Genomic DNA, 27,908 nt, shown 5'->3' on the forward strand with positions numbered 1-27,908 from the left:
TAATCCACTGAAAATTCTGATTAATTTGATTAAAAATTTTAATCATTTGACAGCCCTAAAATATATATTTTTTTTTTTATCCAAGAAACGTGTTACAAAACAAACCGATTTTCCTAACATTAGTTATTTGTATTGTGTATTTATGAGTTCCCACTAAAATAATAAGATAATAATTAGTTTTATTGTCACAACAGATCAGAGGAACATCAAATATATTAAAGGTCTGTTAAATAAAATGTATAAAAATACAAACTTAAGATAAAATGCCTAATATAGGCAGATAATATCTACCGTGAAAGCAAAACAGAGCTGAAGGATGCAAAAACACTGTGTGTCTAGTGGTAAAGCAGAGGCATGTCATATTTATCTGCAGGTTTGAGAGGACACCTTTCACATTAAAGATTATTTTTGGGTATTTTAGGCCTTTATATGTGACAGGACAGCTTAGACATGAAAGGGGAGACAGAGGGGGAATGATATGCAGCAAAGGGCCGTATGTCGGGACCGAACCCGTGGCCGCTGCACCGAAGACTGAGCCTCTGTATATGGGCGCACGCTCTAACAAGTGAGCCACCCAGGCGCCCCACACCTTCACATTAGACATAGTAATTCCTGGTATATATAAAAAAATATTTATTAGAGCAGCTTTAAGTCTTACTCAAGTCCAAGTCTCTGGCTTTCTGAGAAATGTAAGCCACTACCCCAATACAGGATCTATTGACTTGCGAACACGTGCCATGCTCACCGGAAGTAACATCACTACATGTGACGTGCTCGGTGCAAGCCTCGCCACTCAAAGATCCAAGATTAGACACTGCTCTGTGTCTCTCTCCCCCACTGTGTCATGCTTTTCTTCTGTCTGCTCTTCTTCCTTCAGACTTTTTAAATCTCAATCTGAATGCATGTCCTCAAAACTCTTTTCTATACAACTCTATTCTAGTTGAATAGCCACCGCAATTTAGTACTACTCTGTTTGAAGTTGTATGAACTGGCCTTTTCCTCCTGCCTACCTGTGTTTACAGTCATACTTTGTGAGAGCTAGGTTTAAGATCTCAATCCTCTTAGTGAGGACTTTGTCTTTGCAGCAAAACACTCTGATCCCGTCCACGCTGCAGGGCCACATTGGCTTTCAGAAAGCATTGAAGAGTGTCTGAAGCGGCTGTGCCTGGTGAGCAGCGAGCCTGAAGACTCCTGAGTGGCGCTAGCTGGGTATGTGTGTCAGGACAGGAAGGGGAAACTGATCCTCTTAGCAACCTGGAATTGGCCCCATCTCAGGAAAGTGTCACTTGAGTTGGTCAACCTGAGAGCGCCAGGCGAGATTGTCTAGCCTTGTATCTCCTTCCCATAGCAGCCTCCTCCTCCACCCGGCCAGCAGTGGGATGAGTGCTGACCTAAAGACAGCCAGTGACTGAGAGCACATAACTGTGATCTTTCCTCAGTATGCTGCTAAGTATGCCGTACCTGGCCTCCAGGCATGAGTTCAATCCAAGGTGCCACAGTGCCTCTTTGACCAATTAGAGTGAGCCTCTGCTGGGCAGGACTCAGACCTCCTGCTGAGAGCTGCCAGGCATATCTAACTGCAGCCCAAACAAACGGCACAGGCTTTACCACAAACACATCATAACACATGCTCGAACCCTAACCTCTTTGCTTCTCTTTGCTCCCACATGCAGCTGTCTTGATTAAAAAACCTACAGCTTGTTAAACTTTTTTTCTGTCTGTCTTCACCTTTCTAGCTCTACACATTCCTCTTTCTATCTTCCTCTGCTTGCCTCCAGATGTTTCTCTAACCATGTCATGCAGACTGTGACAGAGAGCGGTCAGGCCCTGTTCATTCCATCAATTTATTGAAAACAGATATTACAGGAAGCGTTCATCCCCCCCCCCCCCCCCCCCCCCCCCCATTACAGGAATCAATAAAGAATGGCTGGTTTTAAAAGCGTGCATGACATTTAATAGATTTCAATAAAAGCTTCACCGTTATCTCTAGAAAAGAGGACAAATGCTGTATAATTCTCAAATGTTAAAATGAGAACACTTTTAATTCCTGGAACATATACTCAAAAGTCAGTCCTGTGCTTTCCAAGAAAGTAGATAGCAAAGTCACTACGATGGTCATGGAAAATGTGGAAACTTTCGGGTTTATCCTAGTTGGAAAACACATAAAAACTAAACAGGACTGTATTGACACAGTTGTTTACTTGCTTCATATCCACAGAAAACCTAAAGACCATTTCAGACCCAGTTACAACAACAACTATAGGCCTTGAGTTTTCTGGAAAATGATTCAACTGTCAGTCCTAACCTCAAAACAGCCAAATTAATGGGGTCTGAGGATGGTGGTTAAAAGGGCAGATGTCTACCACCCAGGTTGGCATCCTGCATATGGTTATATCCCATCTTCTTTGCTCTACTAAAGCAAAAAAAAACAGTTTAAAGCATTAGGTTGGAAGGCTAGATGTCAATTCTGATTATGATGGAATTAGCAGATTTCCTCAACCAATCCCTATATTTATGTACTGCAAGTTTACCAGATTTTACTACATGCTGTACAGTTTTGTCGTTTAAATGCCCCAAAACATCCCAGATAGAGTTATCAGCCTTCAGAAACAAACTCGCTTCATTAGCTCCATGACGGACGAGGCCTGTCCTCGCTGTCAGCACCCCAGCAGAGTTAAAAGAGCCCCAAATGATTTTCCTCAACTCAAAACTGATAGTACACATTATTTATGCTTCCCCGCGCAAGCCACAGTCAACATCATTAAACAAAATTACATTTTATAATTAAAATGTAAAAACATGGAGGAAGCAACTGGAGAGTAAAGTCAATAACTTTTGAAACAAGGTCTTCATGGGTAAACATCCATCAGAGTTTACAGAGCCACTTCCTGCTTCAACTTTGTCTGCTACTACTGTAGTTACTTAGCGTAGTGCACACGGTTCTCCTGTGCAATGAGGAATTATTTTAACTCTTACGGTGGATTAACTTTTCAGTTTTCCTCCAGATAAAGTGGTTCAATTAAACTTCCTTTTAGTGAAATCACAATGTTCTGACATCGCTGTAATAATTACTAATCGTTGTAAAAACAAATTGACAAAAACTCGGAACTCAATGTCCACTGTCTGTCACACGGAGTTTGCTCAGCTGTCATCGTAGGTCTCGCTTAGGCCATGTGATGACAACTAAGCCATCTCCATGACAACAGAGGCAAGTCTGTCCATTGATGAAGACCGTAAGATGTGGCTTGCCTCGGGTTAAGATTTTTTGGTTCAAAGATAGTAATGATGGCCAAAATACAATAATACGATCAAAGTTGAATTATCATTCAACTGATTAGGCTATCATGCGTAAAAAAAGAGAAGAAATTAATCGATTGACAAAAACATTTCTTTTTAATCATTTTATGTCAGTTGACTCGTAGATTGACCAAAGAATTAAAACAGTCTAGTGTTAATTTCGTTAGACGAGACGAGACTAAATGTGTTCGTCAACAACCTTTTTTTTCCGTGATGAAGACGAGAAGACGACGAGACTGCACAAATGTCCAAAAACGCTGACTAAGACTACATTAACATGCATTATGGTTGACAAAAAAAAAGACAAGACTAAAATGTTTTGTATAAATTAAAACTAAGCTAAAATCTCTCTTCATTTTTGTCTACCATCGTCTACTTTTTCATCGTGAGATAGAATATTCAGCTGTTACTAGGGTTGGGTACCCAGACCCGGTAACGACCTCATTCTGGTGAAACTTAAATATCTGCGCTTCAGGTAACGTTAGCCTAGCATTAGCTAGCAGCTGGATTAAACACGGTTGAAATGCTGACAGCTAGACTGGGTAAAAGTTTGTATTACACTGTGGAGGATTCCTCTGCCGTTGTCTGAACACAACAGAGATGTTGCGTTCACTTGAAACTCGCCTCGCCAGCCTCGTGCTGCATTCAAAGTTATTGTAAAATGCTCTTTTCCCATCCAGTGGTTGTTTTTTGTCATTTAACAGGAATTTACAGGTGAAATAAGAAAGAGGCTCAATATTTGGTCGCATTTTACGTACAATATTGACAATAATCTGAATATGTCATTAGAACTATTTGACTGAAATGGTTATCAGAAATAATCTTAGAAATAAGTTGTTTTTTAAAAAAAGACTAAAATGTTTTGACTAAAACTTGACTAAGATATATTGAGATTTCTTTTGACTAAAACTAAACTGACGAAAAAAAGATGTGAATGACTGAATATGACTAAAACTAACAAGGACATTTGGCACAAGACGAAGACTAAATTAAAAATAGGTGACAAAATTAACACTACAAATTGTCCACATTTTACACTGAGGGGGAAAAACGCCAAAAGAAGATCCACTTTAAAACACACTGTAGACCAACGGTAGCTCGCTGTGGTAAACTTGAAAGTTGTCCAACTGACAAAACACTAAATAACATGGCTGTCAAGACAATGTGATGCATGGTGCGTAGCATGTAAATTGCAATTTTTTTGTATGAATATGGATATATGCAGGTCAAAACGTGGTCAGCGAGCAAGGCGCGCGCTGATGGCATAACTCACATATGAATACAGCATGGGCTGACAGCAAGTAAAATGTCCTGCTCGAATCACTTGTGGAGGAAGGAAACAAATAAATCTGTCCAGATCCTTTCGATCCCACAAAACCTCAAATTATAAAGTGCATTGTGCCAGTGTTACTGAGGGCCGACATCGACTTTGGGTTTCCAATTAATGATTTACGGCCTGAAATGTGCTGCATTGTGGGAATGCAACGCAAAGGAATGTTGACTGGGAGAGAGACGGTGTAGTGAAGCAGAGATTAATAACTAGAGAATATCAGTTTCTTTGACGGCGAGAAGACAGAGAGGGAAAGATTGAAAGTGCATACGCAAGATGAAGACAAGATCGTTGAGTATGACAAATAGTATCTCTTATTGCAGTTTGTTGAGACTGCAACACAGACGGGTTGAACGTGTGCCAGCCGTTGTCTGCTTTCATTTTATGTTTTTATTATATCTTAACTGTCCTGAGGCAAATTACAACACACTCAGGAGATGGTGAAATTAGGTCCCCATTGGTTGGCTTTTACCACATATCTCTTCTGCATTACATGTTATCTGATCAAGCAAAAATGTCATAAAACTTGAGAATGTCATATCTATTTAGGCTGTTTATGTATATATATTTTCTGAAGACAGGTTTAGTAGCAGATCTTCAGCCAGGGAAACAACAACAGCACATCAGGATGAACCCTGTCACCTCAACGGTATGACGCACTATACTCTGATCGTACTGGTTTTTTACACAAAGGGGGCACAGTTTCCAAAAAAGTGTCTTTTTGCTGAATTAGTTTAAACGGTAAGGGCACTTTAGGTTAATCAAACCCGGGACGGGCAGACAATAAACAAGCCAAAGGTCAGAAGCGGAATATTTCAGACAAGAAAAAATGCAGAAAGAGAATAAAAGTCAAGTAATAAGAAAACTAATCTTAGCCGGAGACGTTTTCTTGCTATTCTGGGGGTGTTTCCTTACCCTGTGCTTGTTTTTCATAATGCAGTCTCAACTCTTTTTCTGCTTCTGTGGTGGAAATCACACAATGGCCGATACTGATTGCTTTATTTTCTCAGTGTGTACCCCCCTCTCGCGTTTGTTATTGCAGAACAGGAGGATATAACGGACAGGGGGGCGATGCTGAGCCTGCAGAATATGAACATTTTCTGTGTAATAATTTGAAATCCTGTGAGGTCGATGGGGGGTCGAGGGGGGGTCGAGGGGTCTGGATGCTTGCCTGAGGGGTCGATGCAAAGTGCCAGATCACCAGGTCTGCTCAGGGTATGTGAAAGGTGAGCACCGCTCCTGAACCTGCTTGGGCAAAGGGTCAGGCACACAGTCTGGCCTGCACGTGTGCGGTAGCTGTGGCTGGTGTTCTGACTGACATGTGCATCCGAACAATGCAGCTTCTACAACACAGAACAGTAAAAGGAAACCTCTTCGACTGCAACCGCCACTGAGCATGTGGTCACACACACAAGTTATATGCAAAGAAATTATTGTTTTAGTGGGTTTATATGGAGGCCACCTACACACTTGCCCAGAGGAATGTTTTATCAGTATTGCATGTGGGGGGTACTACCAATGGCATTCACTCACATACCTTTGATGCCAGCAGGGGATGTGGCCAGTGGTGTGGTAACCTCCGCAGGTTTGGGAACAGTCAACACAGAAGAAATCCTCCCTGGTGCAGCAAATTTCTTTTCTGGTGGAAATCTGCATCTGAACTGTAGCATAAAGAAATATGAATACTTTTGAAAGTGAATACAACCAACACAGTCATGCTACATGCCATCTGCAGCTTACTTCACCTGCCTGTCTTTGACAAGAGGCCACATTTCCAGATGAAACAACAAACACCTTTGCTTTTTCTTTGTCAGAATAGGCTGGGCATGAAAGATAATCAATCAGGAGTACATTATAATAAAGGATTAAAAGGGTTGAACGTATGAGCAGCTCTCTCTTCAGACTGGATGTTGCGGTCCCTCATATCGGGGCTCTCCGTTTACATTATTCATACGGAGGAGGGTGTGACTTGTTGGCTCTTTTTCCGCCTGTATAAAACGAGAACTTTGCGTAAAAGAAAATACAGATGGAGAAGGCTAGCCGGCTCGCTGTGTCACAGAGAGTCCCCTTAAGCTTACGTGACAACTCACATTCTGTCCCTTTGTGACCAGCTTAATCGGCAGAATGTCCGGTCTCTGCGTGCTTTGTCTCGCCGCCGCGCTGGCTGCGTTCACCCGGCTCGCCGGCACCGTTGGGCCGGTGGTCCGATGCGAGCCGTGCGAGGCTGGGGCGCTCCTGCAGTGTAAGCCACTGCCGAAGGACTGCGTGGAGCGAGTGAGGGAGCCCGGCTGCGGCTGCTGCATGACGTGCGCCCTCGGTGAGGGACTGGCGTGTGGAGTGTACACGGCGCGCTGTGGCTCCGGCTTGACCTGCCAGCACCGGCCGGGGGAAAGCCGACCCCTGCAAGCTCTGTTGGAGGGACGGGGAGTGTGCTCCAGCGCCGCGGCCAAAAAACTCAACAGCCTTCTCATACCGGTGCAAAAACAAGGTAAGACGCGGGGTTTTTATTTGCGCTTATAATGTCTTGTAGATGATTGTATTGCTTTTTTTGTGCGTGTGTTGTTATTTAGGGGCTTACAGGCGCTGTCCCATGTGAGGTGTTGCGCTGTGCTGACCAGGTCCCGGGAGTTCTCTGCTCGTTGGGGGAAAAACGATTAAGTGCGTAGCCTAGTCTATCTATAATGGATGAGATAAAGATGCTTAGACTGATCAACTGGAGATATAATTCACAAACAAACATACGCATGTAATGGATTTAGTGGGCTGTTTTGCAACCTGTCACAATGTAAAACACCATTTTAGTCGTGAGGTTTTGGAGGGCAGGCTTGACATTGCACAGTGATGTGTTCGTTATGTAAATCCCCAAATATCATATAGGCTTCTGAAAGTTTGAGTGGATAACACCAGCTATGGGTTGAAAGTCTACGCAGCAGTTAATCGTTGCTTTCCCACCAGACGGCCACTTTTTTTCATGTGCGCACTTAGCTTTGGACCATTATATGCGCCAAACGAAATTCAATTTAAAGAATTAAAAGATCGTCGTTTAGGGGTTGCAGATCGTTTCTTTTAAGAAGATGACAACACGGCTCCTTCTCTCCTTCTCCCTTACGCACGCACGCACGCACACACACACACACACACACACACACACACACACACACACACACACACACACACACACACACACACACACACAGCCTGGCTCCCTCAAACCAATAGTTAAGGAATGCCACATACATACTGTAAGTATACAGTATTTAGCTGAGGCTGAGCACAGACCATGTCCTTGTCATCTGTAATGTCCTTATTTTCCTTCAAGTAAAGCTCATGGATTTTTGTACACAGCATGAAAATATGTGCTGGTGCTTTCCTGGTCCAGGATATGGGACAAAACATCTCGGGTGTGTGGCAAAGGAGGGGGTGGTGGTTGGGGTCCATTTCTCTGAATTCCCTATAAGCAACCAACACACAGTCAAACACACACTCACATGTCATTATCAATGAGCCCAAACTGCATATTTCCTCATTGCATGCTAGTGTCTCTGCTAATATTGAGAGACCTTATATCTGCATGGTGTTTTGTGTGAATGGATGCATGCTGCTCACACTGGTGACACGGCACACATGTCACCTACATGTGAATACACACTGTTGTGTGTTTAGGCACTGCTGACGTCAGGCCTCCAGGAGCCTCTGTGTGTGTTTTTTATCTTCCTGGTTATTTGGTTTGGCCACAGTAATGTGTGGTGTGCAAGCACTTTGTCACACACACACACACACACACACACACACACACACACACACACACACACACACACACACACACACACACACGCACACACACCCACCAGCATGCACACACACAACTGTACATTTCTCTCTTTACTTCTCATTCTCTAATCCTGTATAAGTTTACATGTGTTTATCACTATTTGCAATTTTGATTTAGGACAATAATAACATTATTTAATTATAAAAATCCATCTTATAGCACATCACTGCGGTCTTGTAAAGCAGAACACAATAAACAGTATTAGTGTGACAGCTATCACGGCATATTTTTCTCAATATCTCCACTATTGGATATGGGAAAGAAAATGTGGGAAATTACCCCAAGCGCCCCTGCTGGACAGAGTGTGTAAATGCAGCCCCGTGGTTTCCTCCACCACCCTCAGTTCCAGAGCAGTCTCTCCTCCCAGACATTAACAAGCTCTCCTCACCGCAGTTTGTGCTGTTTACCCCTGTGCCATTATACAAACAAATTGCGTAATGTGTTTATCCAAAACGCCCCAGACGTCCTAGAAAGGTTATATAAAAGTTCATATTGACAATAAAAATTAATGCTTGCAGGAATCTTAAAAATGACTCCTTATTTCTGTCCATGATTATGGACATTTATGGATATTTTTTTGCAGAGTTCAGAAAAACCGTGTGGAGGCTGTATCAGGTCAAAGATCATCTGTTGGTTTGTGACACTGTCGTGCTCCAGTTGATGCTGTTGTTGACATCTATGTTGTTGTCCCAAGTTCTGGAGAGCCTGGGAGTCTGTGGAGCCCCACCACGTCACTAATTGATCAGGTGGTCACGGAGAAAGGGTGGGCTGCCAGCCTGCCTGCCCACATGAGCTACACCCCTACATGCCCGTCCGCCGCCCTCACCGCAGCTCTCGAACACAAAATCTGCTTTGAGTTAACGGATTAAAACTGTGTTCGGGTGTGTGTCAGCCGCTGCATGTGTGTTCCCATCGTCCCTCTGCCTCTTCGGGACGTCTCCAAGCTCAGTTAGCTCCTCCGACTGTGGCGTTGTGTGGCCAACCGGGTGGCACATGGCGGGTAGTTTGGTATCTCTCCTATATTAGGGAGGAGTGTTTGGAGCCCCCCCCCCCCTTTTCCTCTTGGTCCAATGGTCCCAACTCTGTCTTTAAAGATTTGACAGGAATCTTTGCCAGCACCACAGGCTATTAATATAGCTGCTCCCTCATCTACCACTTTACCTCATACTACCCTAACCTCCTCTTCTTTTAGCCCCAATCCCTTATCCCCGCCCCCCCACACACATATAAACACATACACAACATGTTCTTCTTCACAGCGTCCTTAAAAAGTCTTGTTTACACTCAGTTCCTCTCTGTGACTATCTCTTGGTCTGCATGCTGTGGAAATTTGTGGATTTGAAATCGTCATGTTTCTGTTAATTACTTGGCTTCAGCTCTGGCTCCAAACAGCCCACAACGCAATGAGCTAACTTTATTTTGTCTCTTTTAAGCGAGCATCTCTGAGGCAGTCAAGAGTTCTCAGTTGGATTAAGGAAAGCAGGCAATGCTCAAAATGTTCATAATAGTAAACTAAAACAACTCTACAATGTTTAAGTCGGCTCCTGATTCATTACTTCGGATTCTGAGGTTAAGATGTAAGTTACAGGAAAATAAATGATAATATTTAGGAGCTGATTTCCAGTGTTTGCACCACATGCAGTTGCAAAAAGGTGTTATTTAAAGATATCGAAATAAAAGCCTTGAGGCTGTTAAAAACCTATTTTAGGATTTGTGAAACCTTTTTTGTTTAAAAAGATGGTGATTTTACAGTTTCTTCTGTATCAATAAAGATCAGGTCTAACTTAAAAACCACTAAGCAATACTTAGGCCTACACTTAGGACTGGGTGATTGACAATAAATCGTAAAAACAAAAAATGTCTAAAAGGTACATGTTTTCTTTCAAATAACCAGCAGATGAACTACTTTACTGCGATATTTAACATAATTTGCACGCTTTACGTTGTGATTCTTTAACAACGTCTTCATTAATTTGTTTGGACTCACAGGTAGATACTGAGTATTTTCCATTTGTCAAGTATTTAATTCACAGTGTACAAAAAAAGGCTTTATCGTGCGGTTATTTCACGAAGGCAATTTATCTATCTATTTATTGTATTACCAGAAAAACATGTTATACCGTGATCGTTATCGAGATATCAAATGATCTACTGTACATCGGGACAGAAGATTTCCACCCAGCCCTACTTACAATTGTCAAATCTGCACTAGATTAGCAATTAGTCTCCAGAGACTGTGCACAGTTTCAGATTTGTAAAACTCTTTTTGTGAAAAAAGGTGGATCCCACTGCTTTTCCTGTGTTCAGATTTGCCTTAGTGATTGGTGCACACGTACACAAACAAACGTATTAAACATTAATAAGAATAAACAATGAACACAAAAACATAGACACACATACAAAATAGTTGTTAAAGTAGTTTAAGCACTGTGTGCAATGGGAAGATTTATAGTCCAGATAAAAACAAACAGATGATAGTATATAAGCAGTCTCTGGACCCCAATCTAGTCCAAAGTTAAGTGTTTTGTTTTGGGTTTTTTTGAGAAAAAGTGACAAACCTGCCTTTGCCTTGAGGCTTTTAGTAAGATATGAAGTTTTCCACTACTACACTGCAAATTACTATATACATATGAGAATATGTATATATATATGAGAATCAGCCACCAAATGTCCACATTTATCTCAATCTATGAATCTAAACTAACTTCGGCTTTGTTTAATAAGTATATGGAGCATTTTAAAACCGATGACTTACCTTTACATCTTCAGATAACGCTGGAAATCTTATAGAAGAAGACTGTGCCAACGTGACCGCGACGATGACAGTGTTGCCTGGACTGGCGACCGTGAAGGGTGGGCACAGTCGGGGGTCGATGGACACCAGACCTCCGCTGCACAACAAGTTGATCCAGAAAGATCAGAACAGGAAGACTCAGGGCTACAAGGTGGAATCGGTGTCAGGAGGAGCCAATATGGACATGCACAACTTCTCCCTGGAGAACAAGAGGGAGACCGAGTATGTAAGTCACACCCTAAAGGCATTGATATTTCTGTTAGCAGTGTAAAAAAACAGCAACTGGCAAATGGTTCATAAACACATCTGTTGACTGTGAAATATGTGTGTGTGTGTGTGTGTGTGTGTGTGTGTGTGTGTGTGTGTGTGTGTGTGTGTGTGTGTGTGTGTGTGTGTGTGTGTGTGTGTGTGTGTGTGCTGCCAACCACGTATGAAGATCAGGGACAGCTAGCTTGCTAGTTTTTTTTTTCTTAGCTAGCTAGCTAGTTTACTTCCGGTTACCTCTCAATCTATTTGCATTTTGTTCACAATATTTATCATTGGACAAAATTATATTTAAGATTGATAATGTTGGCCTTTTGAAAACATAAATACTTCGCATTATATGTGTTACGCACAAAAGAGAACAGAAGAGTCACTGAGCAGTTAATTATCGTTAGCTTGCTAGGTTGTTTGCTAGCTGAAAGCAGTTGTGTTTGCTAGCTAGTTAGCACTTTAGCTAACAATACCTGGTATTTTGGACGCAATATTTATCTTTTGAAAAATTCGCAACCAATAGTGTTTCAAAAATGTAGCTAGTTACATTATGAACCAGACAACCGGTGAAAAAATAGTTTTAATTAAACAACATTTTACCTGTTCGGACTGACGTGTACCCAGTGCAGCCTCAAGTGTTTGTCTTGTCGGACAAAAAATAATAACGATAACCCTTGCACTGCACTGTGTGTCACAGTTATTTGTTAACCAGTTAAGTCTTTATGAACCTCTGCTATTGAAGTTGAAAGTGTTATTATATTCAAACACCTACTCAAAGATACCCTTAATTCTAAAGACACTTTAATACATTCAGCACCACATAGCCTTGTGTTTCAAGGCTGTGCTAGAACAAATGTCAGGCAGCCATATGAAATAAAACAAGCATATTGAGTACATTTTCTATCTCATAACACATTTCCAAAGCACCAGCGGCTCAGCCATGTTTTATTACTGCCTACTTTATTATCTTGTTTTTGTATTTATTGTATTACCATCCACTTCTGTTGATATGCATCATCAGCTTATGCCATGAAGAGACAGCCGTCTGCAACTTTTACATTCAATGCCCGTGTTAGAAAACTGATACAAGAGAAATTACAGGAAGTCAGGGGATAGCAAGATGGGGAATAACATGCAGCAAAGGTCCCTGGCTGTTGTTGCAATTCCTATGTGAATCAGTGGCAAGGGCCAAGGCTTTTTTTTAAATTCAACCAAAGACTCTACTCACTGATTAGCAAGGCTGGTAAAGGGGGATGACTCATCATTTAAATCAACTGCCGAGGCAGTTTACTGGAATCAAATCTTACACATTGCTCGCTCTTCATGACATATGGATGCAGTTGGCAAGAATATCACTGTCAACCTGTGGTAGGTGGTGTGCGTTCAGCCTCGTGCATGTGCAGAAAAAACACAAGATACAAACAGTATAGGAAATCTTTCAACAAAACACTGCTCTGCAGAGCAATTTGTGGTCAAACACTCCACAGGGTACCATTAAGTTATATACTGTACTATCACATCAAACATCATTTTGGTCATTTTGTAAAAGAAGGTACTACTTTTTCCAGAAAGTTTATGTCTCATTTTTGGACATAACCTCTTCAACCTGGACCTACTGTAACATCACGTCAACTCACTGCTGTTCAGACAAGCAGTGTTCACATTTACAGAAAAACGTTTATATTTTCCAGACTTTTACATAAAAAATGTTTAAGACGTTTAAGATTTTGATGCAGCCATGAAAAGGATGGCCATTTTTAGTTGTAGTATATATTTTAATATCGGCATCATACAGCTTAAAACATGTGTTGAACAAGGAGATACTAAAAATATGTTATCATACAGAGTGGGGAAATTATTTTTCTTCTTAACTTTAACTAAAGTGAAAGGTTAATAGGACATTTAGGGTTCAGGAAGTCAACGTTTCACAACAAACTTCTATAATTGCAGGAACACTGCTCATGTTCTTCATGTTTGTGATTGTGTAAGAATGAGTGTGTAACACTGCCGTTGCCCGGGTGTGTTTGCCGTGTTGCTAGGGGCCGTGTCGGCGGGAGATGGAGAGCATCCTGAGCGGTCTTAAAATCAGCAACGTGCTCAACCCAAGAGGCTTCCGCATACCCAACTGTGACAGAAAGGGCTTCTACAAGAAAAAACAGGTGAATGGCTCTCCCTGCTGTTTCATCTCTCTGTTTCTCTCAGACCCTGTCTTACACACTTAAACACACTCTCTCACACACACACACACACACACACACACACACCCACACACACCTGCGGACATGCAAATAGACCCACTGCATACCTGAACACCGACTCATCCCACCCACCCACACATGCACAATGCCCCCTTTTTTTTGCAGCTCGGGTTGCCTTGACGGCCACATCAACACTATATTATCAGAATGGCTAATAACCATGTTTTACTCCAGTAAATGCACTGCAGCCGTCTGACTCATGCCTCACAGGAAACGAAGTCGGTCAGGTGTGTTTGTGGTGTGGGAGAGTGTGGGGGGTATGGATGTAAGAATGTGGTCTGGGAGTGTGTGTGGCACGGTAGATGTGGCGACAGGGGAGTGTATGTATGGCGCTTGTTTGATGGCTGTAGTTTTGGTGAGGGTGTGTAGGTGTGGGGTGCTGTTGGTGAGGTAAAAAAAACAAACAGGCTGTCACTGGTTTAGTTTTTCTTGTCCGTGGTGCAGCAGGGTCGGGCCACCCATGGCCTGCTCATTTGTAAGACGGGGAAAAAACGAGGAAGCTAAAATTAATTTGAAGTTGTTTGGTGGGTGATGTGCCGAACTTGAAAGCCTTTGAGAGGAGTCTGTGAAGGATGGATGGGAGGTGTGGTGGGGCATTGCTGAGACATACAGCATGTCAAATAAATACCACCGTCTTATTTCCCAAGTTTGGGAACCTTATCGGTGGGATTCCACTGAGCTAGAGCCTGTTCTGAGAAACACATTAGTCATCAACCCCCCCACCCACCCCACGCACCATGAGTCAGAGACCAACTCGAGCCATAACAAAGACACACACACACACACACACACACACACACACACACACACACACACACACATTATCCTGTCAGATTCTTACCTCACTCTTTCCCCAAAGTCTCCAAAGTGGGGTTTTGTTACTTTTATTACAATCAGACTCTTCCTTGTTCTTTTCCTGGATTTTATCAAAAAATACATACCAGGAAAGTGTCAATTCTCTTCTGTGTGTGTGTGTGTGTGTGTGTGTGTGTGTGTGTGTGTGTGTGTGTGTGTCTGTGTGTGTGTGTGTGTACAGCAGTGTGCCAGCCCTTGTCGCCCTTTTCTCAGAGGGCAGGGTGTTGTGTTAAATCCATCTGAAGGGATGTGCCTTCACGGTGTGTTGCAGAGATTTATGACCGGAAACACAGCAAAGAGGAGACCGTGTGAACCGTCTAGGGTGACAATACTGTGAAAAGAAGGGAGCAAGGGGGGGTGAGGGGGTGGATGGGTGGATGGGTGAAGGACTGAGCAGAGGAAAAAGGGGCATAACCATACACACGGTACACAAGCTGGGTTAGTATCTTAAAGTGATACTTCACCCACAATCTTTTAATAACAAATACTCAGGAACTGTTGAAAGGTGGCTGGTGAAAGCTGATACGTAGTGTCATCTTTCATATGGACCTCATGCACCAAATAGCAATTAGGAATTGAACTGGAAACTAACACAGCTTTTGAGCCAAGTAGTTCCAGAAAGTAAAGGAAGTAAAATAAGAATCATACATAAGTTCCTTTTGTGCGTTCCTGATAACGGATTAGATAACGGTAACGGTTTTCACACACAAAGAAACAATAACATAGAGTCATACTGTAAAACTTGCAGATGTGTAAATCTTTTGCTTGTTTTTTGGCTATACCATGAATATATCCGGAATTCATCTACATTACTTCCGTTTTAATCCCATCCCTACTCCACATGGTGATGTTAGCAACAGACATTTCTTGTCAAGCATTTTTGTCAAGCTTTTGCTTTGAATAAATACAGACGTTGAAGCAGTTTTAAGGCTTGTGTTTGATTAGGGAGACCAGCGTGTGATCATACTGCAGCACTGCAGACTCTGCCCAGATAGTTGTAAAGCCACCAGAAGGACTAACTCCAGAAAGGAGGACTTTTGGTAAGCAGTAACAAGCACTGGAAACAGGTTCAGCTGGTGGAAATACAGAAAAAGTTCCAGAGTTCCTAAAAGATTTCTGGATTCCTGGAAAAGGAAAGCGACTGTGGTCAGCTTACATTCATGTCGGTTACAATTGATTCCAGTGGTGATAGGTTTTCACAGCAGAAAAAAGGGATCAAAATGATTATAGAAACTTGTGAAACCACTCCTGCAGCATAATTTGCATACTATGCTGCTCAGAATGTTGCCCAAATATGACTGAACACACACTGCTGTTATTTGCAGCTCTTCACATTTGGCTCTTGAGACTATGTTGGCTTAGTGAGTCGTAAAGCTGCGAACTCTGCTCGCTTTTATTCTGCCATGTTTTGGGAGACAATGACGGTTTGAATATACTGAGCAAACTGAGACATTGTGGAGGAGTAGGAGAAGTCTAGTGCTGGGTATCGTTTAAAAATGTACTACTTCCTTCAATACCCATCATGTGAATGATGTGAACTTACAGTTGCACTTTCATATGGCTCTGTGTAGTTTGGCTTAGTTAACGCGAATGTACTTGCACTTACTTCTTGCTGTCCGTAGTGTGTACCTGCTCGGTCAAGGGCTTTTGGCGTTTGTTACTGATGCAGAAAGTCTCCTTTACCGCCTCAGTCAGACACAGTGGGGTTTTCTTTTTGCCGTCATGTTACGACGTGCTCGGTCGGGACATTTGGCGTCACTTTTTGATGCTTTTGATCAGGACCAATTTGCCGTAATTTAAAAAGTGTACGTTTAACTGACATGCAGCACTAGAACGGGATAATTGGGTTTAGGAAAAGGTTGTGAGTGGGGTTATATAATGTACGTTTCACTGACACGCGGGACAATAACGGGACATCCCATCTGCTGGGTGAAAGTCCTGTGTTGTTTCAACCATCTACCACCCCAACCAACCTCCTCGCACGGATTTCAGTCTTTCACACTACTCAAAACCGTTGTTACTCGTAATACTACATCATCTTAAAGTAGTCAAGCTGCTGCTATGCCTGGTGTATATCATATGCTTTACACGCACACACACACACACACACACACACACACACACACACACCTGCAGACATGCAAATAGACCTACTGCATACCTGAAAACCGACTCATCCCACACATGCACAATTCCCCCTTTTTTTTGGGTTGCCTTGACAGCGATGTCAACACTATTTTATTAGAATGACTAATAACCGCAACGCTAAAGGGTGATTTTTGCGTCTCTGTCTGACACTGAGAGTGTCAGTATTTAATGAGTTGGTAATGAGAACCGGTGGTCCGTCGCATCAACTCAAAGAGGCTTGCAGTGATTGGCTGCAAGCAAAACCAAACAAATAGTATTTTTTTTTCTCAATCTGGGTATGAAAGGTGTATGTAACTACATGTCGCAGCGACGCACACTGCTCTGCTGTAACTTGGTGGCGACTCATTTCCCGTTCTTCATCTCCATCAACAACATGAAAAGGAGAGGGTTAACTTCTCCTGCTGCAGATTTCCCACCGTGGTCAGAAAGCACAGGGGAGACACTTTGTTTCTCTCACTATGACTCTAGAGTCGGCACTCGCGCCGAAGATAATCACCATCGCTCTCTCACTTTCTCTACCACACGCTCCCCACGCACACACACGCCGGCCCTGCTATTCTCTCAAAGAGATCAAAGCTGACAGCAACACACAGTTGTATAAACAACAGGCCACTTATGTAGACTACAGCAAAAGCTCTGCGTCGAGCCTCCACACAACCATAAATCACGCTTGACTCTGTTTTTTCTGGGCGTGTGGAAGACTTAGGTGCACGGATTTGGCAAGGGTTTAGGGTTTCTCCATCAGGAAAATGTTCACGGTTTTTCAATTAAAACAAAAATGCAATTTTACATCATTTTGACTATTATTATTACCTTATTACTTTACGTCTTGATTACCAAATCTGTGTCTAAAACGTTGGAAAAGCTAGAGGACGTAATAAATAAATAACATTCAAAAAGCTTAAAGACAAAACTTGTATGTATGTGTCAAACCATTCTAAAATAAAGTACTGTGGGGCTTCAGAGACATCCCGGCCAACAAATCGTATCCTACAGACTGAAGATCCTCACAAAAAAATCACACTTCAATCATTATTATTTTTTTTATATTTTTTAATGAAAATGAGAATAATGACACACAAATGATCATTCCCTCCAATATCGTAATTGAAATATCAGTCAAAATATTGCAATTAGATATTTTCCTCATATCGTGAGGAGCCCTAGCCATGATGTCACTGAGTTTTTAGTTATAGTATTACTATAGTTTAGACAATGGAAATAGGAAATTTGCTATTAAGACTTCAAACATGTTTGATTTTGTTGGAATCGCTTGAAAAGTTGTTTGGTGTAAGGTTGGCATGTATTGCCCAAAAAAGCTTGGGTGCTGCGCCTACTCCTTATAATGGTAGAGAACCCCTGGCACTGTGTTATTTCGGTTACAACCCTAGTGAAGAGGGTAGTGAAGGGTACGCTCAAACAAAATGGTTTGTACCATGAAGGGATACACGCTTATAGCTCAAAGACGGGTTGAAAAGCCCTCTGTGAAATCCTGTAGACTGCCTCACCGCCGCACACCGGATCGATTGCTTTGTGAAGTGGACCTGGTTGACTTGAAGTTGCAGAAAATTGTCTGACACTTTTACTCTGAGAATTCTTGTCACTATTGGAATCCATTGGAATCTATAGACAAAATTTGAACAACCACTTTTTCACGTCTACAGTGAGTTGTGATTGATTGATTAGGATTATAATATTGTTTAAGGGTCAGCTATCACGGGGAAAAAGTCACAAGCATGTATGTGTGTGGTTTCCAGTGTGTATGTTGCTGGTAATATGAGTGCCCCAGCACTCTAGGAGAAGGTCGAGCAGTGTTAGCCCTAACCCGGCTACAGAGAAACCTATTTTTAGCAGCAGTTATATGAATTGGCCCAGTATCCCAGTTCAGGCCATGCATGCCTAACACTGACCCACTCATTACACCCCTCAAAGTCTCACACTCTCACTTTTCCTCTCTCTCGCTGTCACTCCTTGGCTCTCTCTCTTATTCATCGTTTCGCCCACCCATCATTACCCCCATTGTGCCCTGCCTACAGTGATCCACCCGTCTTTTGTTCTGCCTGCCCTCTCCATCATTCTGTCCATCCTGTCCTTCCGCCCACCTGGCTTTTCCCTTCTTGTTTGGCCAGGAATCACCCCGCAGAGGGTTGTGAATGGGACGACAGTGTCTGCATCTCTCTGTGTACTCTTTACAGAGTTTAGTGTGTGTGTTGAGAGGAAGAGGAGGAGGAGAAGGAGGAGGAGGCTTTGGGTTAAGGATGTGAGCCAGGTGCCTGTGTACCCTTATCCCTCCTCCCTCACTCGGTCCTGACAGTGCCAGGCCCATAAGGACTGACTTATTGAGCATGACGCAGAAGGATCTGTATAAATGTACACACCGACCACAATGGCTTTATAATAACTGGCCAACCTTCGGTGACCCAGACAGCTATTTTCACTCTGTCTCTCTCCCTCGTTCTGTTCCCTCCCTGGATTTCTAATCCACCTCGCCTTCCTTCTCATATAAACTTTTTTTTTTCTTTTTTTGGCCATGGCTGTTTCATAATATGTTTTGGTGCTGATAACAAAATGATCCCTTGTCAATACCTCAGTTTGAGAATATAAACAAGTTTTTTACAAAACATGTTTTTCTTTTAGCAAATTTTAATGCATCAGTGTATAATGTGTAAAAGTTATGATTTTAAGATCAGGAAATATCTTATCAAAGAATAAGTTATGGCCAAGCATTTAGTTTCAGCTTCTAAAAATGGTAGATACATTAGTATTGAGGTTTGCTAACCCCCATCGCGATACGTTTTAGGCTTGAGCTAATAATTACTTTAATGTTTATTTATTGTAAATGTCGTAATCTTATAATATACGCAGGGGTTCACACTATACTCCCAACCGTGCAAACACGTCAAAACAATATATATTTGAGGCCATAGAGTCTCAAAGTAATGTCCATCACATTTTAGCAGATCCCAAATTAACAACTTCAGTTGAGAAACCCCAAGTCCTCCAATTTAACATAATATGAAATTGAGAAAAGTAGAGAAGCTTTAATATGTAAATAAACCAAAGTTTGTAGTGTAAGTTGTTTATGAATTAGGTCGTAATCAGATTTTCCATTGGTGAGTTTTCTTTAAAATGATAATTGATCAAATATCTCCCAATTAAAAAGTGTCCTCTTCTTCACCTAATGTCGTAAATCTTTCTTTTCAAAGGATGTCCTCACATCCAGTCGTTACTTATATCGATTCTTTAGGCTCCTATTTTAAAAGTTTGTGTGGCTCCATTCTTCCAAAACAAACACAAATTATCCCTATGTAGAATTCACTGGGACTCTCATTAAACTATTATTATTTTTTTTTAGAAAAAGCAATATCCTGCAGCTACTCCCAAATGCACTTACACACACACACACACACACACACACACACACACACAAAAACACAAACACACATAGATGCACCCTCTTTTACACAAATACATAAATGTGCGCCCTTACACACACACACACACACACACACACACACACTGCATTTTATGAGCTTGTGTTTATCCTGTGGTCGGACCAGGCTCTTTTTAATGTCCGTGAAGCCCAGCGGCGCTGCTATTAGCTGTAAAGACCAGCATCACAAGAGTACGCATTCATACGCACAACACACATGCATACACACTCCATAAAGGTAGCATTATGAATGTGCAGGGTGGATGAAATGTGCTTTTTTAGTGACAGCCATGTGCGCCGCGCAGGGCCAGAGTCATGGCTGAGAATGTGGGACACAAGGTCTTAGCTGACCCCCGAGCTGAGCTTCAGACTCTGTGGTTCAGGGTGTAGGGATTAGTGAGCAAACTCCAGTGAGAAATTCCTTAAAGGAATACCCCTCCAAAAAACTATGATGGTAAACTATGTTATAAACTATGTTTCGAGTAACAACTACTCACCTCACTGTGTTTGTACGGTGCAAGTTTGTTGCTTGCTTCTTCATGGAGGACACCAACTGTAGCTAGCTTGGATTCAAAATGGATGCAGCAGATTCCAAAAGTAAATGTAAAAACATAAAATAAAAAAAGAAGAATAGACGACATTTATGATATTTTTTAAACTCTCAATGGGTTAGGGTCTTAAAACAATTAATGGGTCGGACTTTCAAACGTTTCAATTCTCACCAAAATAAGCCTGACACAGCTTCTATTTGTTGCTAACACAATTAGCGGTTTACATCGTCATTTGTGACTGTCTGCTTAAACTGGTCATGAATAACAAACATGAACAGCTAACCATGCTAGCAACAAATTCAGTTGTGTTTTTTACCCATATATTTGAATTTATATATGTATGGTTAAACCACAGCTTCTGTAACTAGCATGGTTAGCTGGTTAGTGTAGTTTCAAGAGCTAGCTGCTGGCAGCAATGGGCGCCGGATATTTAGCCATGTTTTGGCGAAACTATGATTGTTTGGGACACAATGAATAACCAAATAGATAAAGAAGAAGTGAAATATGCTGCATGAATGGTTTGACAAATTTCATTGCATTTATGCCATTTTATTACTGTGAAATTGGATCACTGTTGGAATCCAAAGTAGCTGTCATGAATCAACACAAGCTACAAACTTATCAGAGCCACCTTTCGAGCCCACAGGTGGTGAGTGCAGATAGATTGTTGCCCTGTTATTCCTTTAATTTGCCAGGATTAGTTTGCATTTTAAAAGGAAGTCAATGCAAAAAGGAAGTTTGCAACAAAACACTGAAAACCTTCAATCTGTGTTAAGTAGTCGTTAAGTGACATCCAGTCCTCAGCGGAAGCTTGGCTGTCTTTGGCATTTTCCTACAGCGCGTGTGTGTGTGTGTGTGTGTGTGTGTGTGTGTGTGTGTGTGTGTGTGTTTAGATTGAAGCAGTAAAGAGAGGATTGCTTGAGATGACTGCTAATAGTTCACAGATGAAAGAGAGACTGAGCGGAAATTCAAAGGTAGCCAAGCAACAGGGGAATGCACACATGCACATTTTGCTCTTCCTCTCCCTTCCGCCTCCCCTTTGGCTTTTTCAACCCCCCATGCAGACAGACACACCAGGCACATACAGGACTCCATCATTAATCAGAGCAGAGGAACACAATGTCAAGCTCCTCTCCGAAGTCTCGTCCACTGGGTCTGGGCTAAAATAGAAGCTGACCGCAGACTCCGAAGATGGCAACGTGAGAGGGAATTGAGGGAGGAGAAGAGAGAGAGAGAGAGACAGAAAACAGTAAGACAGAGGAGGAGGAAGAGGAGGAGGAGGAAAGCGAGGTAGGAGGAAAACGGAAAAGAATCCCTCAATGTTAGTTTGTGAGAATAGGGCGGGTTGGGCTGCGTACTAGCCCCCAGACTGCTGCAGTAGTTGTTGGTGAGGTATTTTAATAGGCCTCTCTCTCTATAAAGCTGCCTTTGATCATGCAGGCTGCACGTGGATGTTGACTACTTCGGAAACAGACACCTGGTCACACTCTAAAGCCTGTCTGTCTATCTGCCTCTGTGTTGCTCCACAGCCGCCTGCAATGCAGTGTATAAGTATTAGGAGAGTTTTGTTTTGGCTCTGCACTCCTGGGTGTTGGAATCTAGATGAAAAAAAAATGACTGAGATTAAAGTCCTGATTGTCAGATTCAATTTTAGGGGGTTAACATCCACATCTGATAAGCTGTGTAGAAAGTGTATTCCCTTTTATGCATCATAGGTACACTGTTTAGCTGAGATGTACAGGCCCTTATTCCTCAACAGCGTCAAGGTTAAGGTGGAGGCTGGCGGTGTGGCCTTGACCAACTGCCGTTTGGCTTGTTTGAAAGCCATTATGTCTCTCTCTCATTGGTGGGCCAAATTCTCTGGGCAAGCAAAGGCCTTATGACCTCATAAGGGGCAAGGTTACCTCCCAGACTTCCTAGATTCCAGATCGGCCCATCTGAGCTTTCATTTTCTCAAATGCAGAGCAGGATACCCAGGGCCCGGTTTACACCTATCATCATTTCTAGCCACTGGGGGACCATAGGAGGGCTGGGGGAACTCATATTAATGTTAATAAACTTCATAAAGTGCCATGGAACCTATAGATAGATAGATAGATAGATAATTTAATCATCCCAAAGAAAATTTTAGGCATCCAGTAGCAAGATAACCATAACACAACAAACACATATACACACAAAATCCCTCACAGAGATGCACTGACCATGAAAAGGTAAGGCACTATGGTAGACTGTGCAGTGGTGATAGTGCAAAAGGAAAGCAGTGCAGCATTAAATATGAACTATGACTATTCAATAGAAACATAATAACCTATAAACTGACTGACTGATTAAGAATAAGAACAATATGTAACAGGGAATAAGATGTAAGATGTAGATGTTATGACCACATTGTATATATGATTGTGTAGGAGGACTAATATAGCCTGTTAGACAGTTGTACAGCAGACAAGTGATATGATGGTGGGGGCTGAGAGAGACAGGCTCATGCTGAAAAGTCAATTTCTCCCCTCCCCCCTGGGAACAAAGGACCTCCTTAACCTGTCTGTTGAGCGTGACAGAAGTCTGCCACTGAACGTGCTCCTCTGTTTGATGAACGTGCTGTGTAGTGGTGTAGTGTAGTTGTCCATGATCGCCAGCAACGTACTGATTGTCCGTTTTTCTGCAGTTGCTGTGAGCGACTCCAGCTCAATCCCAACAGCAGAGCCAGCGTTCTTTACCAGCTTGTTCAGTCGCCCAGCATCTCTCTTCTTAATGCTGCCTCCCCAGCACACCACAGCATAAAACAGGATGCTGGCAATGACTGACTGGTAAAACATCCAGAGGAGCTTACTGCAGACATTGAATGGCCGCAGCCTCCTCAGGAAGTAGAGCCGAGTCTGCCCTTTGCGATGTAGCGCATCCGTGTTGGCTGACCAGTCTAGTTTATTGTCCATGTGTACCCGCGGGTACTTATAGGTGCCGACCCCCTCCACATTGACCCCTTCAATGGAGACTGGTGACGTGTGGTTTAGATCTCCTGAAATCCACCACCAACTCCTTTAACACTGCCCAGCACTTCTGTGCAGTAGATAAACTGCACAGAAGTGCACTCTAGAAAGTCACTGCTCTGTTGTTTCCACGGAACTAGCGAGCATATTGCATAATTACATTATTACCTTAAAGCAAACAAATCATATACTGTGGATTATGTGTTGGTGGCTTTAAGCATGTTTTTAAACTTTGGAAATAGTCAGGCTAGCTGTTTCCTCTTGCCTCCAGTCTTTATGCTAAGCTGGGCAAGTAGTCTCCAGGATACAGCTCCACACATTGTGGGGCACATGAGGGTGGTATCGGTCTTGTGTAACTCTTGGCAAGAATGTAAAAAAACTATAAAAACTGATGTTAACTGTTGGTAGATACGACACACATTGCAGTCTCAGGTGTTGAAGTCATCAATGTTATTAATGTAAGCCAACACACACACACCAGTCTCGACACGTCACCGCAAGTTGGTGCATGTCAGTATAAACCACTGTCCTACTTCCCAGCTCTTCAGAAAACAGGTATTTTAACACATTTTTTCTCGTCCTATCAAATCTTGGCTATCGGGTGTGTGCTTTGTATGTGACGTGATGCAACGCTCGCTGTTTGCACTTATTGCAATTATTTTCATACTACTTCCAAGCTGGTTGGTGGTTTAGTTCCCGGCTCCTCCTGCCCACGGGGGGGGTTCATTGAGCATGACACTGAACCACATTGCTCCCCAATGTATGCAAATGAGAGCGAAAAACACAAGTCACTGTGGACACCAGCATCTTCCAAGTCAATGTAATGTATGCGTGCCATTATTTGCACAACCACAAGGGGCTGCCTGTCAGGAAAATGTGACTATATTATACTGTTCTGGTGTCCAGAGCCAAATATACATGTATATACTGTACATATACTTATGGTTCTGCATATAGTGTATACTGTACACTACTTTTGGACTGTACCGCTAAAGACACAGGCAGCGAGACAGTCAGGCGTAGATCGTCTCTGGCTGGTCACCTCACAGCTCTTTCACCACTCTCCCCGGGGGAGGACGATGGGTAGGAGGAGAAGTATTCTGAGCCAGAGTTTAGCCTGGCCCCACTGATTGGGTTGTTTCACGTGTAACCCAAATGGAACTCATAAAGTTGCCACTCTACAAAGCCCGGCCCCTTGTGGGACATCTGATAGTACTGCATACGTGTGTGCGTGTGCGCGTGTGTGCGTAAGCAGGTGGGGGGTATGCATACGTACAGTAGACACAACTCTTGTTTGTGTGCGCCTACATGTTTGCTGATGTGTGTTTATGTGCGCATGCACATGCGCTTGTGCACGCACAGGCCATAATCAGCTCCAGATGATTTTGAGTGTCCGCCAGTTTCCCAAAATAGCAGCATTGGATTCCTTGCAGCCCTCCAACTGGCCTTGGCAAATATTTTAGCAACTCCATGTTTACCTTCACACTCCTTCACTCTCACTCACTCAGTGCGTTCCTCATTCCCTTCCCCTCTTTATTGAAAATAATCTACTTTTTCATCGCTTACCCCCACTGGTCAGGTACACATAAGCCTGATAAGTAAACAGCCCATAGAAGGGACAAACACAACGGCAGGCTGGTGGCACGTGGATCCCTGAGCGAGGCTCTCCCGCTCTGATCTTGATACATTTATTATCATCTTTTATGAGACGAGCAGCTGCATCATCGGCAGTGTTCATCTCTTGATAGTTTCTGCACATAAAAGCTAGGAGGCGTCTCCCGACATCAGGGCATTCCTCCCCGTGATCGGGAGTTCTGCTGAGGCATGACTTGGCCTCCTGACAAGTATCCGAAACCTAAAAGCCAAACAGAGAAAGTTTGAGTCGTATAATAATAGACAGATGTTGATAAAGTTGATTAAAGTGTGTCTAATCTGTTTTCACAATGTGTCTCAACGTGATAAGTCCTCTGCTACTTTCCACTTGTCGTTTTTTCCTGCAGTCTCTAAACTGAAGATGAAAACCTAAATGTTGAAGGCTAAACATGTTAATTGTTGCACAGTGTGTAGTAAAAGTTGCTAAACAGTAGTAGACTAAATATTTTTCTCACCCTCTGTTTGCAGTGCCGTCCATCCAAAGGCAGGAGGCGGGGCTACTGCTGGTGTGTGGACAAATACGGGTGGCCTCTGCCCGGCTACAACGGAAAGGAGCAGGCCGAGAAGAAGTGCTACAACCTGGAGAGCAAATGATGGATGCAAGTGGACGGTGGGGGGAGGGAGACAGAGAGAGAAAGAGCCAATTTTGTTCGTGCATGTAGTTTTATGTAAACATTTGGAAGGGCTCTGGACCTTTGATTTCGGGTCCCATTTCTGTCGGCGAGTTAGGGGAGAAGAAGTATGGGGGGAGGGGTAGAGCACCGCCTGGGCAACTGGCCAAGACTCCTGTCCATCACAGCTATCTGTCCTGTGCTTAGAAAACCTTTAACCTTTCTTAAAAAGAAAACAACAATTAAGCTGAGAGAAAAGGGGAAGAAAGCGAGAATCCTACCATCTGCACTATTCTTTTAGAGAGAGAGGAAGGACGGACTTTTCCACTCACTTTAAAGAGGACATGTTTGTGACTGTGACCCCAAAAAAATGCACCGCCACCGTTTCTATTGTGTGTGTGTCGGTCTGTGAGTGTGTAACCGCAAGTCTGTGTGTGTGTGTCTTTATGTGTGAGCACCTGCATAACGTACGTGTGCACAGCTGCATGTCTGTGCAAGATGGCGTGTGAGTGTGCGCTTTCCCAAAAGTGTTTATTTGTGTAAATATTGTATGTTACTAAGCTCAGAGATGTCAGACTGCCCATCCCCAGCCCATGCTCCAGTAAACAATGCAGAATTTAAAAAATAAAAACGTTCTCTGGCACAGAGTCCAATTTGAAGTGAAGGATTAAGGGATGGCAGGGCTTTGGATCTTATTCAGCACCAAGGGCCCTCCTTGCTGCCTCTGGCTTGTCCCTTTCACTGCTATCGGGAAGGGAATAGAGGCAAACCATGCAGTTTCAGTGCCTTAAAAACAAACCTACCCATGCCTCCCCTCCTCTTCACCCTCTGTAGTCCTTGTTTGAAGGAATACTTCACTAAAAATCTACCTTTTAGCTTGAAATTTGACTCTAACATGTTTAGCATCTGTGTGGAGGACTGAGGCTGTAGTTAGTTTGGATTCACATCAGCTACAATACATTGGAAGGGTGATCCTGCAAAAACAGCATGCCAGCGTCCAGAGAAACGTCTGATTCGGGCTAGTACACTACTCCTGGCAGACAGTCTGAGCTATAAGGCTGCGAGAGTGTGAAGTGGAAGTTGTGTGTTTAGCTTTGTTCTGGAGAAACTCTGTTGGAACATACTGAAGAAAGAGATGAACAGCGGAGAAGTGGATTAAGATGTAAAATGTGCCAAACTATTAGCCTGATTCCAGACCTCTATTTTTCATTGATGGTTGGGAATACACCTCTAATCGATCTGAAAAAAACACATTGTTACTGTTCCCAACATCTGCTACCACAGCTTCCATTTTAACAAAGTAAAAAAAGTTGGCGTATACATCAGTTGCTTCTAATTCGCAAATAGTCTGACCTCAAAAAACAGCTAACATCAGACTGAACACTGAAGAGAACATGAAAGTGTATTTCAGTCTAACTCAGAGCACATCACACCACCAAAATATGACTAAAGACAGCGTTCATTGTGGCTAGCACCGTTAGCTGTTTGTGTGTAGTTACGATTGACAAAGAGCTGAAGAGCTAACTGCGCTAGAAACTAATGGAAGTTGTTTGTTCGGCCATATTTTAGCAACAAAAGGAATGTATGGGTCGTGCTGCTGCAGTGGTTTGAGAAGTTTCTATGGACGTTTTGATACTTTTTGTGTAACTTTTGTGTGACCAACGTAATCCACTGTAACTGCTTTGAATCCCGAGTATTTACAACTCAAAGGATAGATTGTTGCTGGAGTATTATTATGAGGTGCTCACATGCCGCCCTGCAGTCTTAGGGATCAGTTTAGTGACATCAGTCGGTCTTCTGTCTTTTTCCCACCGCCTACTATTCCTGTCCACATCCATGTCCCTGTCCCACTGTCGCTCTAACCTGCTCCCCTGTGTCCTCTTCTCCTTTTCCCGTGTCCG

General features: G+C 42.8%; 1 protein-coding gene and 1 long non-coding RNA gene across 2 annotated transcripts in view; one reads left to right on the forward strand and one right to left on the reverse strand.

The window, feature by feature from the left end:
* Window positions 1–11,452, reverse strand: part of LOC116695263 (uncharacterized) — a 62,364-nt gene extending 50,912 nt beyond the window's left edge. Inside the window, exons 1-2 of the long non-coding RNA XR_004333399.1 lie at window positions 11,215–11,452; window positions 6,165–6,288 (exon numbers count right to left, since the gene is read on the reverse strand). This is a non-coding gene — a long non-coding RNA (uncharacterized LOC116695263). The remainder of the gene's footprint in view (window positions 1–6,164; window positions 6,289–11,214) is intronic.
* On the forward strand, window positions 6,384–27,256 carry igfbp3 (insulin-like growth factor binding protein 3). The gene is made up of 4 exons (XM_032525391.1): window positions 6,384–7,115; window positions 11,229–11,479; window positions 13,548–13,667; window positions 25,865–27,256. The coding sequence occupies exons 1-4, from the start codon at window positions 6,752–6,754 to the stop codon at window positions 25,988–25,990; spliced, it is 861 nt and encodes a 286-aa protein (XP_032381282.1). The 5' UTR covers window positions 6,384–6,751; the 3' UTR covers window positions 25,991–27,256.
* Window positions 27,257–27,908: the final 652 nt, after the last annotated feature.

This window comes from Etheostoma spectabile, chromosome 9 (genome assembly GCF_008692095.1).
Source record: "Etheostoma spectabile isolate EspeVRDwgs_2016 chromosome 9, UIUC_Espe_1.0, whole genome shotgun sequence".
NCBI lineage: Eukaryota > Metazoa > Chordata > Actinopteri > Perciformes > Percidae > Etheostoma > Etheostoma spectabile.